The following is a 20,161-nucleotide window of genomic DNA, read 5'->3' as shown; positions in this document are numbered from 1 at the left end:
CATGTGTACAAGACTCAGAGTTACTCATTTGTAACAGGCTAAGCAGATCCTGGTGGCCACTGGCAAGTAAACTATTTGGTCCTTTAAAAACTATTTGTACCTTTAAAAATCAATAAGTGATATATGTAGCAATATTCACAGATAACTTTAGAGTCACCATGACAATCCAGTCTGAGCTACTGTCATTTCCTACATTATTAACTACATATTAAGAACCTATACTTGAGAGAGACATGAAAATATTCCCCCAAAATCTTGTTCTTAATTTGTAAAATGAAGTCATGTATTATTTACTCCATACTGCTAGGTATTTTACTTTAAAAATCAGTTTAATTATTTATTCTCCTTACTCGTTAAATGTCTGCTTTCTGATACTCAAGCACATTTGATAAATGAAATAATAAATTGTATTTTTTCAGGTGAGATGTTCTTAATATTGCTTGCATTATTAAAAAATGTACATTTTTCAGTTCCTTGGTCATCCCATGATCACTAGTAAGATTTGATGTGCTGAAAATTTTATATGGTATTGTTAGACGGTGAAGGCTATCTGAAAGTATTGCTCAGATAAGTGAGACCTTGACTACATCTGCCCAGCTCTGATTCCTTAGATGATTCTCGTATGTGCTGGGAAAACAAACCAAGCACAGATAAGTGTTATGGGGGAGGCTTACCCAAAGCTCTGGACAACATCTTGACTGCTTTTACGTACACCGTGGTTTAAATATGTGTGAGAAAGAAATGAAGAAGCACAGATGAAGTCTTAGCCAATTTACATCCTTGTAACTGATTTGGGGAAGTAAATCAGAAAGTGATAGAAATGCAGGTGACAACAGCTGATTAGTTTTCTTTTTGAAGGGAATCAAAGAGATTGACGTGGGGCGACGTGGCCAGTAAAGCCACTGGTGGATCATGCTGACCATCTAGATTAGTAAGCCATAGTGAAAGCAACCCATACACACATCTCTGACACTGTGTAGAGGGCCTGAGCCCTCAGTGGAAGACTTACATGTAGGAGCTGGGCTGCCGGCCCAGGTCCAGGCACATTCCATGCTCTGGGGTCATGGTGCCCCATACAGCAAGACCCAGGGCTGGGGCAGAGTGGCAGAAGCCTGGATTCGTAGGAGTGTGCTGTGGAATAGAGACCTTGGCACGGCAATTGCTACCCACCCACTATACCATCCTGCTTAACAAGTTCTTAAAATGTCATTGAGTGGCATGGTTCTGCCCCTGCAGCTACTTTACCTCAAATTCCCCCCTGAAAAGTATCTCACTGGGAATGTGGGAAAGCCATGGTAATGCCACAGTGTTCACCCAGGAGACTGCAGGTGAAGCTACAGATGGTTTTTTACACAGAAGCGCCCCACATGCTCAGGGATGCTTTTTTATTGACCTGGATGACTTGTGTACACAGCGCCTCAAACCAGAACGCTGCTCCCTAACAGCAGGTACGACACGGAGAGAGGCAGCGACGCAGGGGCAGACGGGGCCCCTGCGCTGCCGCAAACGCGCCACTCCGGGCACACAAATCCGTCTTCCTCAAGGGCCGTGGGGGCAGGGGCCAGGCACAGGCCCAGGAAGGAGGAGGCTGCCGCCTGTCCTGCCCGGGCACTGCCGGGGGCACGGCCGCACCCAGCACCGAGCCAAACGGCCGGCTCCTCACAGCGCCGCAGCACCCAACCGCCGCCGCCCCACCCCTCTGCCTCCCTCCGGAAGTGACGTTCGGCGCTGCCGTCAGAGCAGCCGGAAGCGCCTCTGTGAGGCGTAAACAAGCCCGTCGAGAACGAGGGGCCGCGGCGCTTCCATCTTGGGGGAGCCGGAGCCTGCCGCGCATCATGGGCGGCGTCCTGGGCCTCTGCTCCGTGGCGAGCTGGGTAACGCGGGCATGGCGGGCGCGGCGCGGCGACTCCCTCCTCTCTCTTCCCCTCCTTGCCCTCCCTCCCTCCCCTGACGCGGAGCCGGCCCCGCGCTGCCGGCGGCTCCCCCGGGCCTTTGTCCCCAGCAGGGGCGGGGGCGCCTGTGGCGCTGCCTCCGCCGCTCGGCAAGCGCGGGGGCTGCGCCCCCCTCTCTCACCGCGGCGCCCCCCGCCCCCTCCGCGGTCCCCCGCAGGTTTTCTCCGCCCCGGGCGGCCTTCCCCGCCCCTCCCGGGAGGGCCGTCAGCGCCGCCAGGCAGGGAGAAGTGGGTGCGCCCCCGCGCTAGGCCTTCCCCCACCCTGGGGCCGCCCCCGGGATCCGCCGGCGGCGCTTCGCTGGGCCGAGGGGGAGCTCCGCGCTCCTTCGGGTGGGCCGGGCCGCCGTGCTGCCCCTCCTTTCTTAGTCCGCCTTACCGTGTGGTGGGAGGCGTTACCGATTCCGCTTTTTTTTTTTTTTTTTTAACCTCTCAAATATGTAATAGGAGTAAAAATCTTCCCAAACGCTTACGTATAGTTCTTCATTTATTTCGGGAAGAATAAAAATCGTATATTTCCCTGCGTTGATCCTAGTAAATGCATTGAATGCCTTTTCTGTATGTCTCTGAGCAGCTCCACCCTTTGTAACATCTTTGTCTTATCGAGGCATCTTTTTGCACGGTAGTCTGCAGTGATGTCACCCTCTTACTGAGCATTGTCAAGTGTTGTTGCTGAATGCTCGGAAATACTAGGTTGAAATGGCTCTTAAAACTGTTAATACCATGCAGAAAAACACAGAAGTCGTTAGAGATTGTGCACAGATGATCTTCCCCACTGAGGTGTTATCGTTTTATTATCCTTAAGTTATCAAATATCTTTGCAATTCTACTTCTTATGCAAATAGATACAATTGTGTGGGTTATGACTCAGACATTTGGGATAAAAATGTCAGTGGGATTTGAAAACCTAAATTTTTCAGTATCAAAAACATGGTACTGTTCTTGGCTTAAATGAATTTGTATATATTTAACCAGGAGTTCATACAGAAAACTTAGTGGTCTCATAAAACCTCGCATTGATTCAGACTCCTATTTTTTTGTGCTGTAATGGAACAAAACATATGAACTTCGGCTCTCCTAGTAGAGTAGGGTATTTAACTAGAGGGATGCTATTTAATTCCTCGGTTTCCCCATCTAAATTCTACGAAGTGATCATAGAATTGGTAAATTATTGGGTAAAAGCTAAGCTTCCAGGCTGATAAAAATGTAAATAAGCTACTAAAACACTGATAATAACCTGCTAAAGAAGCACTGGCTGTATTCAGCTCTCTTTGATTAACATTTTAAACACCACTTAATGGGTTAGGCAGATAGGTTTTATATTAGTAGCAGAATGTAGTTAACTTTAAAATTCTTAATTATTGTGAAATACTAAGTGACAGTATAATTGTATGGTTTAATTTAAATACTTGAGTTAACAGATTGAATGTTCAAGTGCATAAACAGGCTTTCAAGTAACTGACTGGGGCTTGTAGTGCATAAAGTGCCCCTTTATGCTTGGTCTTGAATGTTCATTTCTGTATAGAGAAGTGCTTCAGATTCAGCTAAGTCTTTAAAATCAAATAATTTACATAAGTGTGTGATCCTGATTAAATTGGATTTGCTGTGGATAACTCCCTTCTCATCCCTTCCCTTCGAGTGCCCAAACAAATCAGTCCTTTTTTTTTTTTTTTTGGCTAATGGTTTTAAAGTGTTTATTTTTCTTTCCTTAGTTAAATTCACAGCTCATCAATGCTTTGAAGTGTATGATAGTTCTCATAGCAGGAATCTGCTTGCATCTCTGGTCTCTAAGGACATGTCTGTATAAACACAGCTCATGACTTTGGATGAGAAACAAGCAGTAAGGGTGAGGTAGCAGGAAAACCAGAAGCAGTGGAGTTTGTGCTAGTGCAGAACTATGCCATTGCTAGGAGACCTACTCCTGATTTGTCCTGAAAGATGCTGCACTAGCATTGCTTCTATTGTGTAGTTTCTCTGCAAGACCATGTGTTGTGCCAGACAGCTGTTTTGAGTAACTGATCTCAGTATCAGACCTCATACCTTTATTTCTTCTGGATTCAGCTTTGCATCTTGTTATTGCTTAACGTAATTCTGCCCTACATTGAACTGTGTGCTGGTCATGCAACGTTTTGGTTTAATGTTAAGAGCAAAGATGAGCCTGAGAGAGGAGGGGGAAAAGGTCCTCAGAAGCATTGTCATCTCAGCTAAAAGTTTCTGATCCAAATTGCCTAGATTGTTCGGTCAGTCCTTCTGTCTTCTCTCTGCTGTGCTTTGCCTGTATTGTAGTGAAATGGCTCAACTGCTGCTTCCCTCGCCTTAATATTCTTTAACCAGACAACGATCTTGATTGAATCAGTTCCTTTAAGCATGTGAGTAGGGATGATGTAGCTGAAACCTGACTAGGCCCAGTGGGGGGGGCTTAGTGTTCTTGCAGGCAGCTAATTCTGTATGTAATCATATAGTCTTTACCTTAGTAAGGAGATTACATTTGATATTAAAAACTTGTCCTGGGTGTATCAGAAGCAGTAACACTTGACTTTCAGTGGATTTGTGTATTTTTTCTTTCCATCTGTGTTTTGCAATATTCATCTTGCTACGTGTTCTTCCTGCAATTTCCACTGGCCTAGAGAACGAAGTGGTTACTTTGGCAAGCATGAATTAACTCATCTCTCCAGTTGATGCTGCCAAAATAAGTGTGTGGGTCATAATTTCTTCATTTTCCTCAGTGAACTCCACTGAGCTGCAGATTTTTCTCAAAAGCATACTGGAATGTAAATTGGTCGGTAGGTTCAAAAGCTATTGGATGGCAAAAGATTTATGCGGTCATGATTTATTAATTCTTATCCTAGCTTCCTTAAGAACACAGACTAAAACCTAATCAGCCAGTAGCTCTCTGTCCATATCTATGACTATGCAGAACTTCACCAGAGGGGTTAACTTTAAGCTTTGATCTAGTAGTATCTTACTGTTTGTACTGTAGCTGCTGTTCTGGAAAAAACTATTTTTTTTTTTTTTTTAACAGAAGTGCTCTGAATTTAAAGAAAGTGACACAAACTGTATTCTTACTTCCTCTGCTGATTAACTGAATTTCATGGACAGAATGTTCTTGACTCTCTGTTCTTTTTGAAATCTATTACTTGTTAAAAATATTTTTGCCAATAGTATAATAATAATAATATGTTATTATAATAGTATATATTCTGTCTTGCCAAAAGAAGGAGGGACTCCAAGGCTGTAACATGATTCCTTGCAGAAGTAGCCAACTTGTATGAAAAGGGGTTTCTTTTTCAGGGGCGCCTGATTACAGCTGGTAAGAATTTGATTATGAGCTGTTTTGGGACAGAATGTTACAAAAGCTGATGCTGGCGCTCAGACACTTAAAATTAAATGAGATACACTGTCTCGTTTTGGGCATGTTGCCTCCCAGTGGGGAGGAGATAGTCATCTTTATCTCAGGCACTGCCGGCCGGCCTCCTGTGTGCACACACACTTCCTGTGTGTTCTCTTTGATGCAGTCGGAAGGAAGTTGCTCCAATTAGGAGCATTTAATAAACAATTTAACATGGGGATTCTCCGGAGAAGTGACTCTTACACCCAACAGTCCTTGCACTGAGTTTTCTGCAGCCCATGAAGCCAGGCTGAAGTCCTGTGTTGCGAAGTTCAACCGTTTATTCAATGGTATCTTCAAAAGTGGTACTGCAGGCAGGATAAGTTAAAGTAAGTTTTGAGTGCAGACAGAAACATTCTTCACTAGAGAAGTGATGGGGCAGGAGATAGTGTAATACATTAGTGCTATGAAGTGCTGATACGTACTAATCTAATATTTGCAATACATTTCCTGCTTACTAAGCGTAGATGCCCTTAATGTAGTTGCTTGCTATGAACACCTTCGTACGCTTTGTGCTGTAATGATACTGAGTAGAGGCAAAAAAGATAAAAATAGATGATATGCTTGTCTTTTACATGCTGAAGTAGTTACAATGAAAATCTAGATAGGTTTACTTTTAGCAAAGCAACTTTTAATTATGAAGTTCACTCAATTAAAAATGATTCTGTAGCATAGTAGAGTGAAAATTCTTGGCTCCTCCATCCTTGAAAAAAAAAAAAACAAGGAAATTATTTAAAATGAGGGACCTAGTTTCTAGCATGTGGGTCTGGTTGAACCTGTCGGAACAGATGATCTGATCTTTTACCTGAAGGCTTCTCAGAAGACTGCTGAGAGCATTCTCATGGTCCATCTGCTCTTTGCTTCAAGCCCCATGGCCTTCCCAGCAGCAGCATTCACCCACTGGAATGTTGCTTGTCGTATGACTAAACTCTCCTCTGACACTGTTATGGAAATTAGGCTTGTCGGCCACCATAACAGGGCTCGACCCTACGTTCCCGCAGAAAAGTTCAGAGTCAAATCAAAATAAATCAGATAATTTTAATCACGCGCGTGCCGTAATTACAGCTCGAGCTGGGTGCCTCCGAAGAGGGACCCTAAGATAAACAAATTCTGGGTAATTTTAGTCTTTTCGACTTACATTTCCCACCCCTCACGCGATAATTAGACCAATAATAATTTTTTGGTCTGGGGTCTCCTGCTCCTCATTGGGTCTCATCGTCATTCTGAGGCAAGCTGTTTTTCTCCTTATTCTTGTTTTTTGCAGTCTCTGCTGACGGTTGTACCTCTGTTTTTGTTGGGTCTGGCAGTTGTCTCCCAAGGTCTTATTTTTCCCCATTGCTTTGTCGTCTTCCCTCTCGGAGTCGGTGACACAGGTGTGCAGACTGCATGTGGCTCCCTTATCTTCCCAGCCTGAACGAGCTCTGAGGCACTATTTTTTATTAAACTAAGTAAAGATTAGTTACTTTTCCCACGCTTGGCCTAAGGCTTCAGCAAATCTAGCCACTCATGCTAAGCAAGTTTTATATAAGTTGTGCTAAGCAGCCATTTCTAGACAGTTTCAATTCACTATTCTTTAACAGACACACGCCTGCCATCTTGCCTGATTGACATGTTGGTCATCTGACAATGTGACCACTCATATTTTCTTATGTGACTGGGTGTCTTTCATGTAATAATTAACACCTATGTTTTTATCTCCTGACAGAGATGTACCTGAATATGTGGTAGGATAGAAGCTAGGTTTTACAGCAGTTCAGTAACTCTGTAAGAGGTTGAGTGTTTTGTTGCAGTTGAAATGGAACAGCACTTGCTTAATGAAAGAGGTGGCAACTGTGCCAAGGAAAACAGCTGTGCCCTGCTTAGTCCTCACACTGGTAACTGTAACATACGTGGCCTCCAAAACTTGGCTATTAACTGCTTGCTTGTTGAGATTTCCCGTATATTTTTAGGCGAAATAATTTCTCTCTAAACAGAAATAAAATACATTTGTTGAAAAGAATATTTTGCATGAATCATTCTCTTTTTTTTCACTTGCTGAAGATGTACCTGGGTGGCAGCTGCTTCCAAGAAGACTTTTCTGCAGTGTATTTATTTAATCTCTATAGCTGTGGAGTGGTAGACATGTTCCTTAGATGATGTAGTAGTTAACAAAAAATGACTCTTGATTCTTATTTTACTTCAGCTAAATTCATGTGAACAACTAAGACCAAGTCCAATCTTTATTTTCCCTGAGTCGGTAAATGATTGCTTCTGAGTCAGAAAAATAATCTTTGCTGTGCAGTGGTGCATTAGGAAGTACTACCAAGGTGGTTAGGAGGTTCTGTAACATGTCACAAGGACTTAACTTGCACTAATGATGAGATGTATGGGATGAGATGCTTTCTGTAATAACTTCTGATGATCTGCACAGCCTGATTAATTACTGAAATCTGGTAATACAAAACTCTAAAGAACTTTACATTCTGTTTCTCTGTCAGATACCGTGTCTCTGTGGAAGTGCCCCATGCCTGCTCTGCCGATGCTGCCCCAGTGGAAACAACTCCACCATAACTAGGCTGATTTACGCATTCTTTTTACTTCTTGGTGTGAGTGTTGCCTGTGTGATGTTAATACCAGGAATGGAAGAGCAGCTGAAGAAGGTTAGGTTACGTCTATTGTAACATGTTTTTTTTTTAAAAACCGATGTCTTAGATCAGTTCTAAGTGACATCCTAAAAGCATAGGTTTCACCTGGAAGTACATAATTTTACTGCCACCTGTGCTTTACAGTCACCATTTAACTTGATTATATATGATTAAGTATAAGCAAAGGACTCTTGGGAGCACTGTACAGATGAATAGCAGTATTTAGAAATAAAGTTGCACCTCTTCATTAACAGCTCAAAAAATACATTTGTGTATCAAACAAGAAAATGTTATTTATATGTGTGGAGTTCTTTAATATATTATCGAGATGCTTGTATTTGCAGTCCTTAATTGATTTCAATAGCTACTAATAACAATATAAAAGAGTGAAAAATAATCACAAGTTAAGATAATATATCTTCCAGTTACATTGTGCCGTACTATTTAAAATTTTATTTTAAAGTCCTTGCAAATGAATGAAGAAAATATTTTTTCATTAATGATAACAGGAGGTGCTCATATGAGTTTACAGTTTATTAGTTATATGATGATATGATGGTACATGAACTTATGGAATGGTAACTTACTAGTTGCAGGAGAGTTTATAGGTTTAATTGAACTCCAGTTGCATTTTCTTTGGTTCTATTAGACTTTATTTTGTTCTTTCTTGAATTTTCTCTAGTAGATAGCAACTTCTGATAGGCATGCTTTTGCTTTGCCTCCGTAAAAATGATAAATCTGTAAATGTTTATTTCACTGTGATATAGTAACCACATTAAAGCTTGAGTGAGAGCCGTACTAGCCACCTGTACAAGAAATATTACAGCATCTTAAAATGTGATTTATTTAAGTTCAGAGAGATCTTGCCCATGTCCTGGATGTGACTGGAAAGGATTTTCTCAGCCCTTTTGATTGTTATGGATGCTTCTAACTGATTATAATGTTACCTTTTGGGAGGAGGTTGTTTCTGTTTTAAAGAGATGTAAGCAGGCTGCCTTCTGTTAGCTAAGTCATGAAATTGATAGTAGTTGTCAAGATAAATGTACTCTAATTCTTTTACTCATTATTTCCTGATTCAGATCAAAAAGTGGAAACTGCATTTCTTTGAGAACCTCTGAAATTGATTAAAAAATAAATCTTATTATCAGGAGGATTTGTTTTTGCTGAGAATTTACCTTCGTGGGATTTTTTTTTTTCTTTGAGTGGGTTTAATATTCTGGTTAGATTGTGTTTGTAATTATACAGCTGCAGTATCACACCGTATTGTGTTCTGTAGCAATGCATAGTGGTTGCATAATGTTACAATGTTAATTGTATACTAATATTTTTGCTAATATGTTTTTGCTGACATAAGGCCTTTTACGGATCACTGAAATATTTTGTGTTAATCACAGATTCCTGGATTTTGTGATGGAGGGATCGGAACAACTCTTCCCGGTGTGCATGGCCATGTGAATTGTGATGTGTTAGTTGGTTACAAAGCAGTGTACCGTGTGTGCTTTGGTATGGCCATGTTCTTTCTTCTCTTCTCCTTGTTGATGATCAAAGTGAAGAGCAGCAATGACCCAAGAGCAGCGGTGCACAATGGGTAAGATACAGAAATGAGAACTGAGATAGTATGTGTGATACAGCTACGGTGAAAATAAAGCCCGTGGCCAAGCAAATCTACTGTTCAGCAGCAAAGAATTTCTTAGTAGCTAGGAGAGTCTTGTTGCAGTAGAGGGCATTCAGAGTTATTTGAGTTCTTAGACATGCCAGATTAATTTTTATAAAGAGGAAAAGATGCACGTAGCTGTCAGTTTTCAGAGTCTCAACTGTGACAATGGGTAACCTGTCCGGAGGTTTCCCAAGGTTAGAGGTTCTGCTTTTGTCCAAAGAAGACAAAATTCAAAGGTGCATAATGGTATTAAGTTTCATTCCAGTGATGTTTCCGCATGTAAAAAGCTTATAAAAGCCTCATCTGTCCACTAGGAATTATGTTCCTCTTAACTTTGATGTTTGTAAGGGCTTGCTCTTAGCTGAGCAGTTTTATTTTGAAAATGAACAAAGGGATAGAATTATTATTTAGTTTATTTTCCATATCTCTTCCACCTCTGCTCTCTTCTCTTTGGTCTCTTCCTTTGCATAAAGAAAAGTGATGTATGTATTTAGTTTCTGAGCTTCACAATTTTTCCTTTTCTGTTCTGTTACAGCTAAGATTATAAATCTTAAGACTATAGCGGAATTTCAGTTTGCAGGTTGATTCAAGTGATAGTTTTCTTCCGGGCTGAATTTATGTGCAGTGTAACTTCTTAAACCAGGGAGATGCAAATTTTTGTGATAGGACATGGCAGAAAATGCCTAAAACCATTTGTGATGCTTAGTCTCAGTGATCACAGATTGCTCAGACCACTGCTGTCTTCAAGATGGTTAAACTTAACGCGGAACTGTAAATAGCTGAGCCATAAAGATAGAGAGGACATTTTATTTTATTTTATATTCAGTATAACAAGAATATTAAGAATCTCTAGCATAAAATGAGTAATAATTTCAAAATGATTTCTGTAGGGCAAGAGAAAATAACTGAGCAAAATATTGCTTAGTTACATATTTTGTTTCTTTAGGTCTAAAGAAAGAGATGCTGGGTACAGTACTGGTAACATAGCTTTGGGGGTGATGCATTAGCAGTGGTAGCTCAGTTCAGCCTTTTTTTCCCCCCCCCCCCCCCCTTTTGTTCAGAGAGCGTACCCTTCAATCTTTCCAGTACCTCCACAGATAATTGTCAATTTAGAGCATGCTTGTTACAAGCAAGAATAAAATTGGTCAGGTATGTTCTATATCAATACTTTGCATTTAATTTTTTTACAATAATTACTGAAACACCTGATAGCGATCAGTCTACGAAGGTGTTTAAACACCATGTTGAAATTTTGAACCTCCTTTTCCTCATACGTAGTGAAAGCTGAGGCAGCCATACTTCATGTGACATATCTACATGTAAAATCATAGCTTTTATTTTTGGAATTACTTGAATCTTCAGTAATACTTCGCACTGTAATCTTTCTGTCAATGACTTGAAGAATTCAGAATGTTATGTTTGCCCATGTATACCTACTAACTTTTCTGCACTTGCATGTAAGTTAAACCCAGTAGATGTGGTCTGGTGCCAGCGTGTACTTTCTTTGCTTTTGTAACAGCAAATAGAATGGTTTCTTGCATTAGGATTAAAAAAAAACCCCTCAATTTTAATGTATTCAGAGGATTGTTGCTGGCTTGCATTGAATGCATAGCAACTGTGAGTTATTATTTCAGATAAGTATTCTTTTCAGCTGTCATGCAAGCTGTATGGATAGAGCATTAACATCCTTTGAAAAGGTCTGGAATTAGAGATAAAATATAGGCAAACTGGAACCTTTCTTATTTCTGTGATCGAGAATGACATTGGTATAGAAATTCCCATGTATGGATTCAAAAACTAGTTTTAGTAGGGTATGGATTATAGAATAAATGTTCTAAGCCAATTCAGCTTTGCAACTGGATTTGGTCACCTTTTTTGTATCTCACCATAATCCTTTTTTTTTTTTTTTTTTTTTAACATTCTGCACTTTTCATTTCACATAGTTCCTCTCCACGCAATTAATTTTATTCCTCTGAAGCAGTGTAATCTTTCCTTCTGGTTGTTACAATCAGATAATGGTGTCCAAAGCATATGAAAAGATGTGAGGGGATAGAAAATTTGAGAAACATGCTGCTGTTGGACACTACTGCTTATTGCTTGGGCTGTGGTGTATGTCTGTGTTATATTCAGTTTTGAAGTACATGTAGTTGGTGTTGGCTTATATTTGGAGCTGCCGGTCTCTGTGGTCACAAAAAATTGCCTTCACCTTAAAGTTTTGCTGGGCGTAATTTTTCAATTAAAGTTCCCCCTGCAGCATATTTGAACACGGTCTGTATTTGGGGTGGGGAGAATCTTTGGTGAAAATAGTTCCTTGTCTTCTTTCTAGGAAAATCTAGAAACATCTGAACTGTTTTGTTTGTGCATGAGTGCATGTTTTTACTGGAAAAAATCCAGTGCTACTGCTTTGGAACATGGGCTTAGAATTTCATCACGGCTTTTCTGTCAAGGATGAACCCTTTAGTTTTCTTGCTGTCATAAATCTCCATCTGATGTAGGCCTAAAGTGTCTGAAGTCAGGTGGGAAGAATCTGGGCTTTTGGCATGTTTCTGTCTCATGGGAACCAAAGTGGGACTGATGGGGAACTCCAGCATAGAGTTTGCTCTCATTATAGGTGCCAACCATACCTTCTACCTTTTCGGTTTTGATGCTAAAAATAGGTAGGATTTTTGTACCCATTACTCTGATGTGTGGGCACTTCAGTAATCTTACTGTTCTGGTTATAAACCTTCTAATTTTTCTCCCAAGCTTACTCATGACTTGCTTAGGCTTCTTTTTGCTTTTATGGCAACTTAAGTCTTCAGAAGAAACATTCTTTGCTTCTTCCCTACTTCTTACTTAGGGTATTTTAAGTCAGATACATCTGTGCGCAGTGATTTGCCTTCCAAGTCTCCAGCACCGTCATGTGAATATTGCAGGGCTGCTCGTTTTCCTGTTACTACCATGTCAAGTCGTGTAGTCTTGCATTTGACAGAATCTTTGTAAAATAGGAGTGTGGAAACAGTCCTAGAGTATTACTGATGTGCTCCCCATCCATTAGGTTTAAACAGAGATAAACAACTTAGATATTTTAATTTGTTAAAAAAAAGTCAGTTATCCAATTGAAACAGTTATTTTGGCAGCTAAGTGATGGGCTTAAGGTGCGTTGTTGCAATTTTTCATTAAAAGTATGACTTGCTTTATAAATACTGTGCTTCATAAAGCAAAACAAACAAAAAAACCAAACCCAGCTCCTTTCCCCAAAAGTGCAATTAAAAAAAAAAAATCTTAAAATTATATTCCACCCTAGTTTCATGTATAGTATGTCAGTGGGATAGCTATGGAAAATAAGTGTCATACTCTGTTAGTCTACCACAGTTTAAGCATTGTTTTCTAGAAAGCACTGTTTTCTAGGAAAAAAATAGACAAGATTTTTGTCTTATTTCAAAAGAAGTAAGATAAAAATTAGTTTAAAAAAAACTGTAAGGATGTGAGTGACAAGGTTTTAAAGTTCACTGCTTTTGTGTACTTTTGAGATTTTGCAAAGTACATCAGACTTTAATGGTTGCCCAACTTCTTTCTTTCATTCTTTAGATTCTGGTTCTTTAAATTTGCAACAGCACTAGCAATTAGCGTTGGAGCCTTCTTCATCCCGGAGGGACCGTTTACTACTGGTAGGAGAATATTGCCTTCTATTGTATCATAGTACAGTCATAATTGTTTTAAAAGAAAATTAAGTGCATGCTAATATCTTAGTTTTTTACTGCAGCTGCATAAATACAGTCTATGTTTAAAGACGGACATTGAGAGAGGGTAAGATATCTATGGTTCTGAACTGGTTTTGCTTTATTTCTCTCTTGTAGTGTGGTTTTACGTAGGCATGGCTGGAGCCTTCTGCTTTATTCTTATTCAGCTGGTCTTGCTTATTGACTTTGCTCACTCGTGGAATGAATCTTGGGTTGAAAAAATGGAGGAAGGAAACTCAAGATGCTGGTATGCAGGTAAAGGAGACTATATTACAACTAAGAATTGTATGTTTCATTGTATACTGAGTACATAAATCCCTGAGCAATGCATTTTACTGGATTGCAAAAGAGTGGTTTTGTGCATAAGTAGCTTTTTCTAAGATGCTGTAGTTCAGCACCATTATCTTGCTGTCCTTCAGATGTCAAGTTAAAAAAAAAAAAAAAAAAAAGTAGGGGGAGGGGAGCAGCATCTGAGTGATAAGATCTGTTCTCAGGGAATAGGATATCAGTTTATGATAGAGAGGTGGCAATTGTAGGTTCTTGGGTTTTTTTTTCAGCTGCAGACTTTGTTCCACCTTAGTGCTGACTAAAAATAAACAAGCCTGTTAATTTCATGTTGAGTGTAAGCATCATAGGGAAATGATTTTTCTTTGTCTGCCTGTTGGTCATTCCTCTAAGGTATACAGTGAATGAAAGGCCAAGATAGTGAAGAAGAGTACAAGTCATCCCACTGGAGAAATGACATGTTAATTTAAATTATATCTGAAATGACTCTAAGTCATTTAAAAAAACAGCACAGCCTAACTTTTTATAACAGCCACTTCAGTTTACTCCTTAAAATAAGAAAGAATTTGGAAATGAGGTTTTATTTTTCCCCTCTATTAGGGAAGTTCATGTTTCTTAGCTTTGCTTCAAAATATTGTTAATGTAAATATATTCCTTCATGTTTCTTCTTCTTGGTTGCTGTTAGAACATTGGAGAATCAAACATTGCTTTAGGCTTTCCATTCATTGTGTTGTTTGTCTTTTTAATACCTCAAAGTATTGAGAAGAATTGGGGCCCTTTCTGTTAGGCACTCTTAAATGCGAAGTAAAAAAATAATATATATTTCCTTTGTTTTAGTGCCCATAGCTGCTCTCTAATTCTGTATTTGTATATTATATACAAAACCTGATGATCATCCAATATTTATTGAATTTTAATACTCTGTATTATTAAACTAGTTTAACTCTGTGTTTTTTGTCTCTTCACAGCTCTGCTGTCAGCTACAGCTGTCAATTATCTGCTGTCTCTTGTAGCTATTGTATTGTTTTATGTTTATTACACTCATCCAGAAGGTTGTTCTGAAAACAAGGCATTCATCAGTGTCAATATGCTGCTGTGTATTGGTGCCTCTGTAATGTCAATTCTGCCGAAGATTCAGGTATCATTTTAATTCTTTTTATTCTTTTTATTTTTTTGTATTATTTTCAAATACAAACCCATTGTGTAAGCATACCTGAAACCTTTTATTAATTGCTTGATTTGTTTTTGACTACTTCTTAAAGGAATCTCAGCCAAGATCTGGTTTGCTGCAGTCTTCTGTGATCACAATTTATACAATGTATTTGACTTGGTCAGCTATGACCAATGAACCAGGTAAGTGTAGCAGCAATACACACCTTTGCAGTGTAAAAAATAATTTTTAAAAGTAGTAAATTTTATCTCAACTCTTTGCAAGGCAATATTAGAAAGAGGTACTATGACATTGTTACAAGTGAGATCTAAAGGCAGGAGCCATTGCTTTGTAGTTGCACGCACCCCCCCCCCCCCCCCCCAAAAAAAAAGAAAAAAAAACATCTCTGTAATAATACCAAAGAGGATACAGTTTTTTCAGAGAGAACTTGTTTTTTCCACTTTTCTTATGTGTAATGTATGCAAGACTTCTACAAATTATTGGCAGGATTGTATTATTCTAAAGCTTAGATTTTACAGATCAGTGGAACTCTTCCAAGATGTATGGAAGGCTCATCTCCCTACCAGGCTTCTTATCCTGCTGATTGAGATGCAACTGATCATATTTTTCCTAATTAATGATTTTTTTGTATTAACAAAAGCTTTAATTATTTTTGTGTCTGAAACAACTGAACTCCTCCTTAGGACAGACATTCAGAAATTCCAGTGATTAAAAAAAAAAAAAAATCCAAATATTGATCTGTTTGTAATGGATCTCTAGAATAGAAATGGCCCTTTTGTCTTAATTATGGACAATCTTCTATGCTTCTGTTTAACAGTGTAGATATGAGACGTAATTACTGCAGTAATTACGGGGAAATAAGATACTACTTTCAACTGTTTCATCTATATGTTATCAGTGAATGCTGTGGGTTGGGGAGTGTTGATATATTAAACTTACTTAGCATTATTTTCTGACTCTGAGATGACTTTGGTACCCCATCTCTAGACTATATGGTTGTCAAACTTGTTTTCTAGCTGTAAAATTTCTGGCTTTAAAAAGCTTAATATGGAGGGTGCTTTTATTTTGTGGCATCTAATTGTATGAAGTAGAAGAGTAGAGCATTTGATGCGTAACTTATTACAGGTTTTAAAAATACCTTTATCTGTTCTAAGAGACAGATATTGACACAGTATACTGTAATTTTTCTGCTTTAGATATATGGGCTAAAACTAGATTCACATCTTTTTATACCTTAAAACTGTCATAGTCTCAAAGTTGCATTCAATGTGGAAATGTACTTTTAAATATTTGTTCTGCTCTTGTTTTGTTTAACTTCTAATGTAATTTCCCCAACAGACAGGCGCTGTAACCCAAGTTTGCTGAGCATCATTGGTTACAACACCACCACTATTCCATCCCAAGGTCAGGTAGTTCAGTGGTGGGATGCCCAAGGAATTGTAGGACTGGTTTTGTTTTTGTTGTGTGTTCTCTATTCAAGGTAAGGGGTTTTTTTCTTTTTTCTTTTTTTTTTTTTTTTAAATCCTACTAACTTTTATTACTTTTGACTCTCAGATACTATTAATTTACTTGGTTAATTGTACTGTGTCCATTCCTGTCAAATACAGCATCCGAACATCCAATAACAGCCAAGTTAACAAGCTGATGCTGACCAGCGATGAATCAACACTGATAGAGGATGGCATGCCCAGAAGTGACAGCTCCCTTGATGATGGAGATGATGTCCACCGAGCCATAGATAATGAAAGGGATGGAGTTACTTACAGTTACTCATTCTTTCATTTCATGCTTTTCCTGGCATCACTGTATATCATGATGACACTTACCAACTGGTACAGGTAATCTGCATTTGATAGTATACTATAACAGTAATAGTATAGTGTACTAGTAATGAGTACACAAGATGCTGTCTCTTGCTGGAGAAGGAGGCACAAGTTAACTGAAATAGAATGTAGGTCTTGATTGGAATTTTTCAAAGGAAACATACTGTTTGCTCTATGGTAAATGAGTTGTATTTGAAAATTAAGAGTAGTCTGTCTTATTTGCAAGCCTCTGCCATGCTTTCTTGGATAATTCTCATGGTTCACTGGACTGCTGAAATATGTCCTGTTGAAGTGAGCAGGGTAGAGTTTAACTTTTTTATAATAACTTACTAAAAATAAGTAAACACTAGCTCTCCATCTGGTGCAGAGAGCAGGAAAAAGGAGACGTAAAACACAGATATTTGCTATGTGTGGTCAGTAGTGGAAGGAAATTAAGTTGTCTGCTCCCTGAAACATCCTCACAATAAAATGGCCTTCTGTGTGTGTGTGTTTCTACAGGCTTCAGATTGTGAGTTAATGGGATAGTCTTTCTGTTAACTTGGTCTGTTAATGTTAACAGCTTGAATGGAGGTCCTTCAGAATTAAAAAGGTTGAAAGTCTGTAATACAATAATAAATGCTATATCAAAATAGCAAAACTAGAAAGATATATTCTTAAAAAGTAACTTTTAGTGGGGTTCTGCTGTGGATTTGTTTTGTGGCCTTGTTTGGGTCAGGTTTATTAATTCTTTTAGGGGGCATCTTCTGACAAGTGAAAATGCTCTTTTTTTTTTTTTTTTTTTTTTTTTTTTTTTTTTAATGCCTATAAATGGTATTCAACTTCTGTCTCTCCGTAGATGTGCTCAGAGATTCCTTACAGTTACTTAACTGTATAAAAGAAAGGCTCCCCCCTTTCCTGACCCCCAAATGGCTTTCTGTTTGACATAATTATATGTATGATAACTTTAGAAAAGCTGAAAGTTCAATTGCCCAAATTTTGCAGAAGGGGGAGTACAAAACTGTTTGCTTGCTTTCATGTCTTCAGTAGCTTTTGCTTGGATAAAAAAATGAACTGATTTCTCACCTCGCTAGTCCAATTCAGAGTGTATGTCTTTTGGTTTTGAGCTTTTATATGTTGCTGCTGCTCTGGGAGTATAGAGGGGATCTCCATGTTTGCTAAGCATGAAAGCAGTAGGCAGAAAAAGGCAGTTGCTGCCAATGAAGTTTTCATACAGATTGGCTCGAACTGCCTGGTAGGAGGAGGGTAGAGAAGGTATTCTTGGAGGTGTTGAGTCAAAGTGAAAATGAATATACTGTGAAAATGAAATGTTGAAGAGTGACTTATTACACTAGTCTGTCATGTTAAAACAAAAATCACAAGTGACGTTTTTTCTTTTCCTTCTTTTGTAGTCCGGATTCTTCTTATGAGACAATGACCAGCAAATGGCCATCCGTCTGGGTGAAGATATCTTCCAGCTGGATTGGCATTGTGCTGTACGTGTGGACTCTGGTTGCACCACTGGTTCTAACGAATCGTGACTTTGACTAGGCTCCAGAGAGGTTGTGTTAGATTCACCTTGTCTTTGAAATGAACAGTATTCCAGACTATTGTGTAGTTGTAAATACATGTGTGTATGTGTGTGTGCGCTATCCAGGTAGTATACCCTGCTTTATTCTGCATGATTACCTTGAATCATGTGGTTTTGTCATTTTACTAAATGACTTTTTCTAGCTGAGCTCGGTGACAATTGCTGCGATGATGGTTTTCATAGAATTACTCCTACATTCTGTGCTTCAGTAGCATTAGGTATAAGATCAAGACTTCTGGAAGTAGCTTCCCTCCCCCACCACCAATTGCATTAAATACTAAAATGAAAAACGCAAACAGTGCAAGTGTTAATTAGGTAATGTAACAAAACAGTATTAGAGCAGACATTGCAAGCAAAGGAGGGGCTGCCTTTGATAATCCCTGTTGCCTTGATTTTTGAAGTCTTGTATAGGCATTGTTAAGACTCAAAACCATGCATGTTAGAGTTTACTGGACACTTTGCATTATTTTGGCACTTAAAAGCCTGACTTTTTCCTGTATTGAGGGCAATAATACCTTTGGTACAAATGTTAAATGGAGAAACTTGCACCTAAAGTTGCAAAGAAGCTTAATGTCCCCCTTGGTGCTGTTGGGTCTGATGTGCCCTACTGCAGACACAAGGACACCCTGGAAAAGAAGCAATTCCTGGTATCATGGTCAGAAGCATGTTTTAAGGCACCTGTTTACAATATGCATCTATGTAATATTTTTTTTAAATAGCTTAGATAGGATAGCTCTGCTGTAATTTATTGCTGTTTGGTGTGCCATTTTTTTTCTTGGCTAACTTAAAATCATAAAGGTTGCAAGGAGCTGAGTGGTGAAAACTGTAGGCCCATCAGAGGAAACTTTGAGGGTATTATGGTTTAGAAAAAAAAGAGGAAAAGGAAGACTGGAATTGTAGTAAGTAAAGGAGGCTTACATTAACTAAGACTTCAAGAAAAGTGTTTCTTAATATATTTGGGGGCTCTAAAATCTGAAATGTTTTAATGTGTTAGAGATTTTGCTTGCTGTCCCTGGCAAGTCCATTGCCAGAGATGGACTTGGGCCTAGAAAGTCTAATTCTAGGCATGAAATACATTAGATCTGTGGTTTTTTTTTTTTTCTTCTTTTTATTGTATAGTTCTGTGCAGTTACAAAATCTTAAATGCTTTTGTACTTGCTGCTTTGTAATTGAAGTATGTAAGCTGCATTATTTATATATTTCTGTTACTTGTTACATCTTGAGACTAGCAGTCTGATTGGGAGTGACCCTAAACCTTTAGCAGTTGTCATCGTGATCTCCTCCAACTGTGGTGTTTATACTACATGTTGCTAATTCTGTAAGCTTTTATTTTAAATCTGCTCCTAGACACTGACATTTACTGAAGAAGTCTGACATGTCAGTCAAACTCAAAATGGTAATGAAGTGATTAATAAAGATGTTTAGTAATTTTGAACATGTTATTACCTATTAATAAATAAATTTGGATGAAGATGTCTAATGCTCTTGATCTCATACTATTGCCAAACAAAGGATAGTATATGAGTTTGTACTGTATTCTAATCTTATATTCCTGGGGCATTTAAAGGCACTTTTCAGCTGAGACGTAACAACTGATGACACTGCAAAGTACATCTGTAAGAAATATAGTTCTTAGTCCTGGCTGGGAGATAGGTATAGAGATATATATATATATCTCTATACCTATATAAAGGTTTGAGGCAGCTAGTCTCCCTGTGCCCTTTGCAGCTATCCCACTGAAACCATTAACATGAAAACCATTAACATACTTGCAATGCACTTCTCCTTCAACTGTTGCGTTGTCTTGTGTCTGAAACCTGTTTTTTGCAAGTTTAGGTAATACACCTGAGAAGCAGTTCTAATACAGCAGCACCTAAGCACCAACACATTCAGCTACTTCTATGCCTAAGTTATTCCTTTAAAAAAGGGAATTTTGAGTAGTACTGTGCAAAGTGTTTTTCATGTTACTTGTATGA

General features: G+C 38.8%; 1 protein-coding gene across 1 annotated transcript; it reads left to right on the top strand.

Annotated features, from left to right (window-relative positions):
* Positions 1–1,714: 1,714 nt before the first annotated feature.
* On the top strand, positions 1,715–19,656 carry SERINC1 (serine incorporator 1). Its single transcript, XM_026105077.2, has 10 exons — positions 1,715–1,874; positions 7,814–7,975; positions 9,355–9,548; positions 13,188–13,267; positions 13,457–13,594; positions 14,593–14,762; positions 14,887–14,977; positions 16,134–16,275; positions 16,403–16,633; positions 18,007–19,656. The coding sequence occupies exons 1-10, from the start codon at positions 1,836–1,838 to the stop codon at positions 18,143–18,145; spliced, it is 1,386 nt and encodes a 461-aa protein (XP_025960862.1). The 5' UTR covers positions 1,715–1,835; the 3' UTR covers positions 18,146–19,656.
* Positions 19,657–20,161: the final 505 nt, after the last annotated feature.

The sequence above is a fragment of the Dromaius novaehollandiae genome, chromosome 3 (genome assembly GCF_036370855.1).
Source record: "Dromaius novaehollandiae isolate bDroNov1 chromosome 3, bDroNov1.hap1, whole genome shotgun sequence".
Lineage (NCBI taxonomy): Eukaryota > Metazoa > Chordata > Aves > Casuariiformes > Dromaiidae > Dromaius > Dromaius novaehollandiae.
This window is presented reverse-complemented; position numbering and strand designations above follow the sequence as displayed.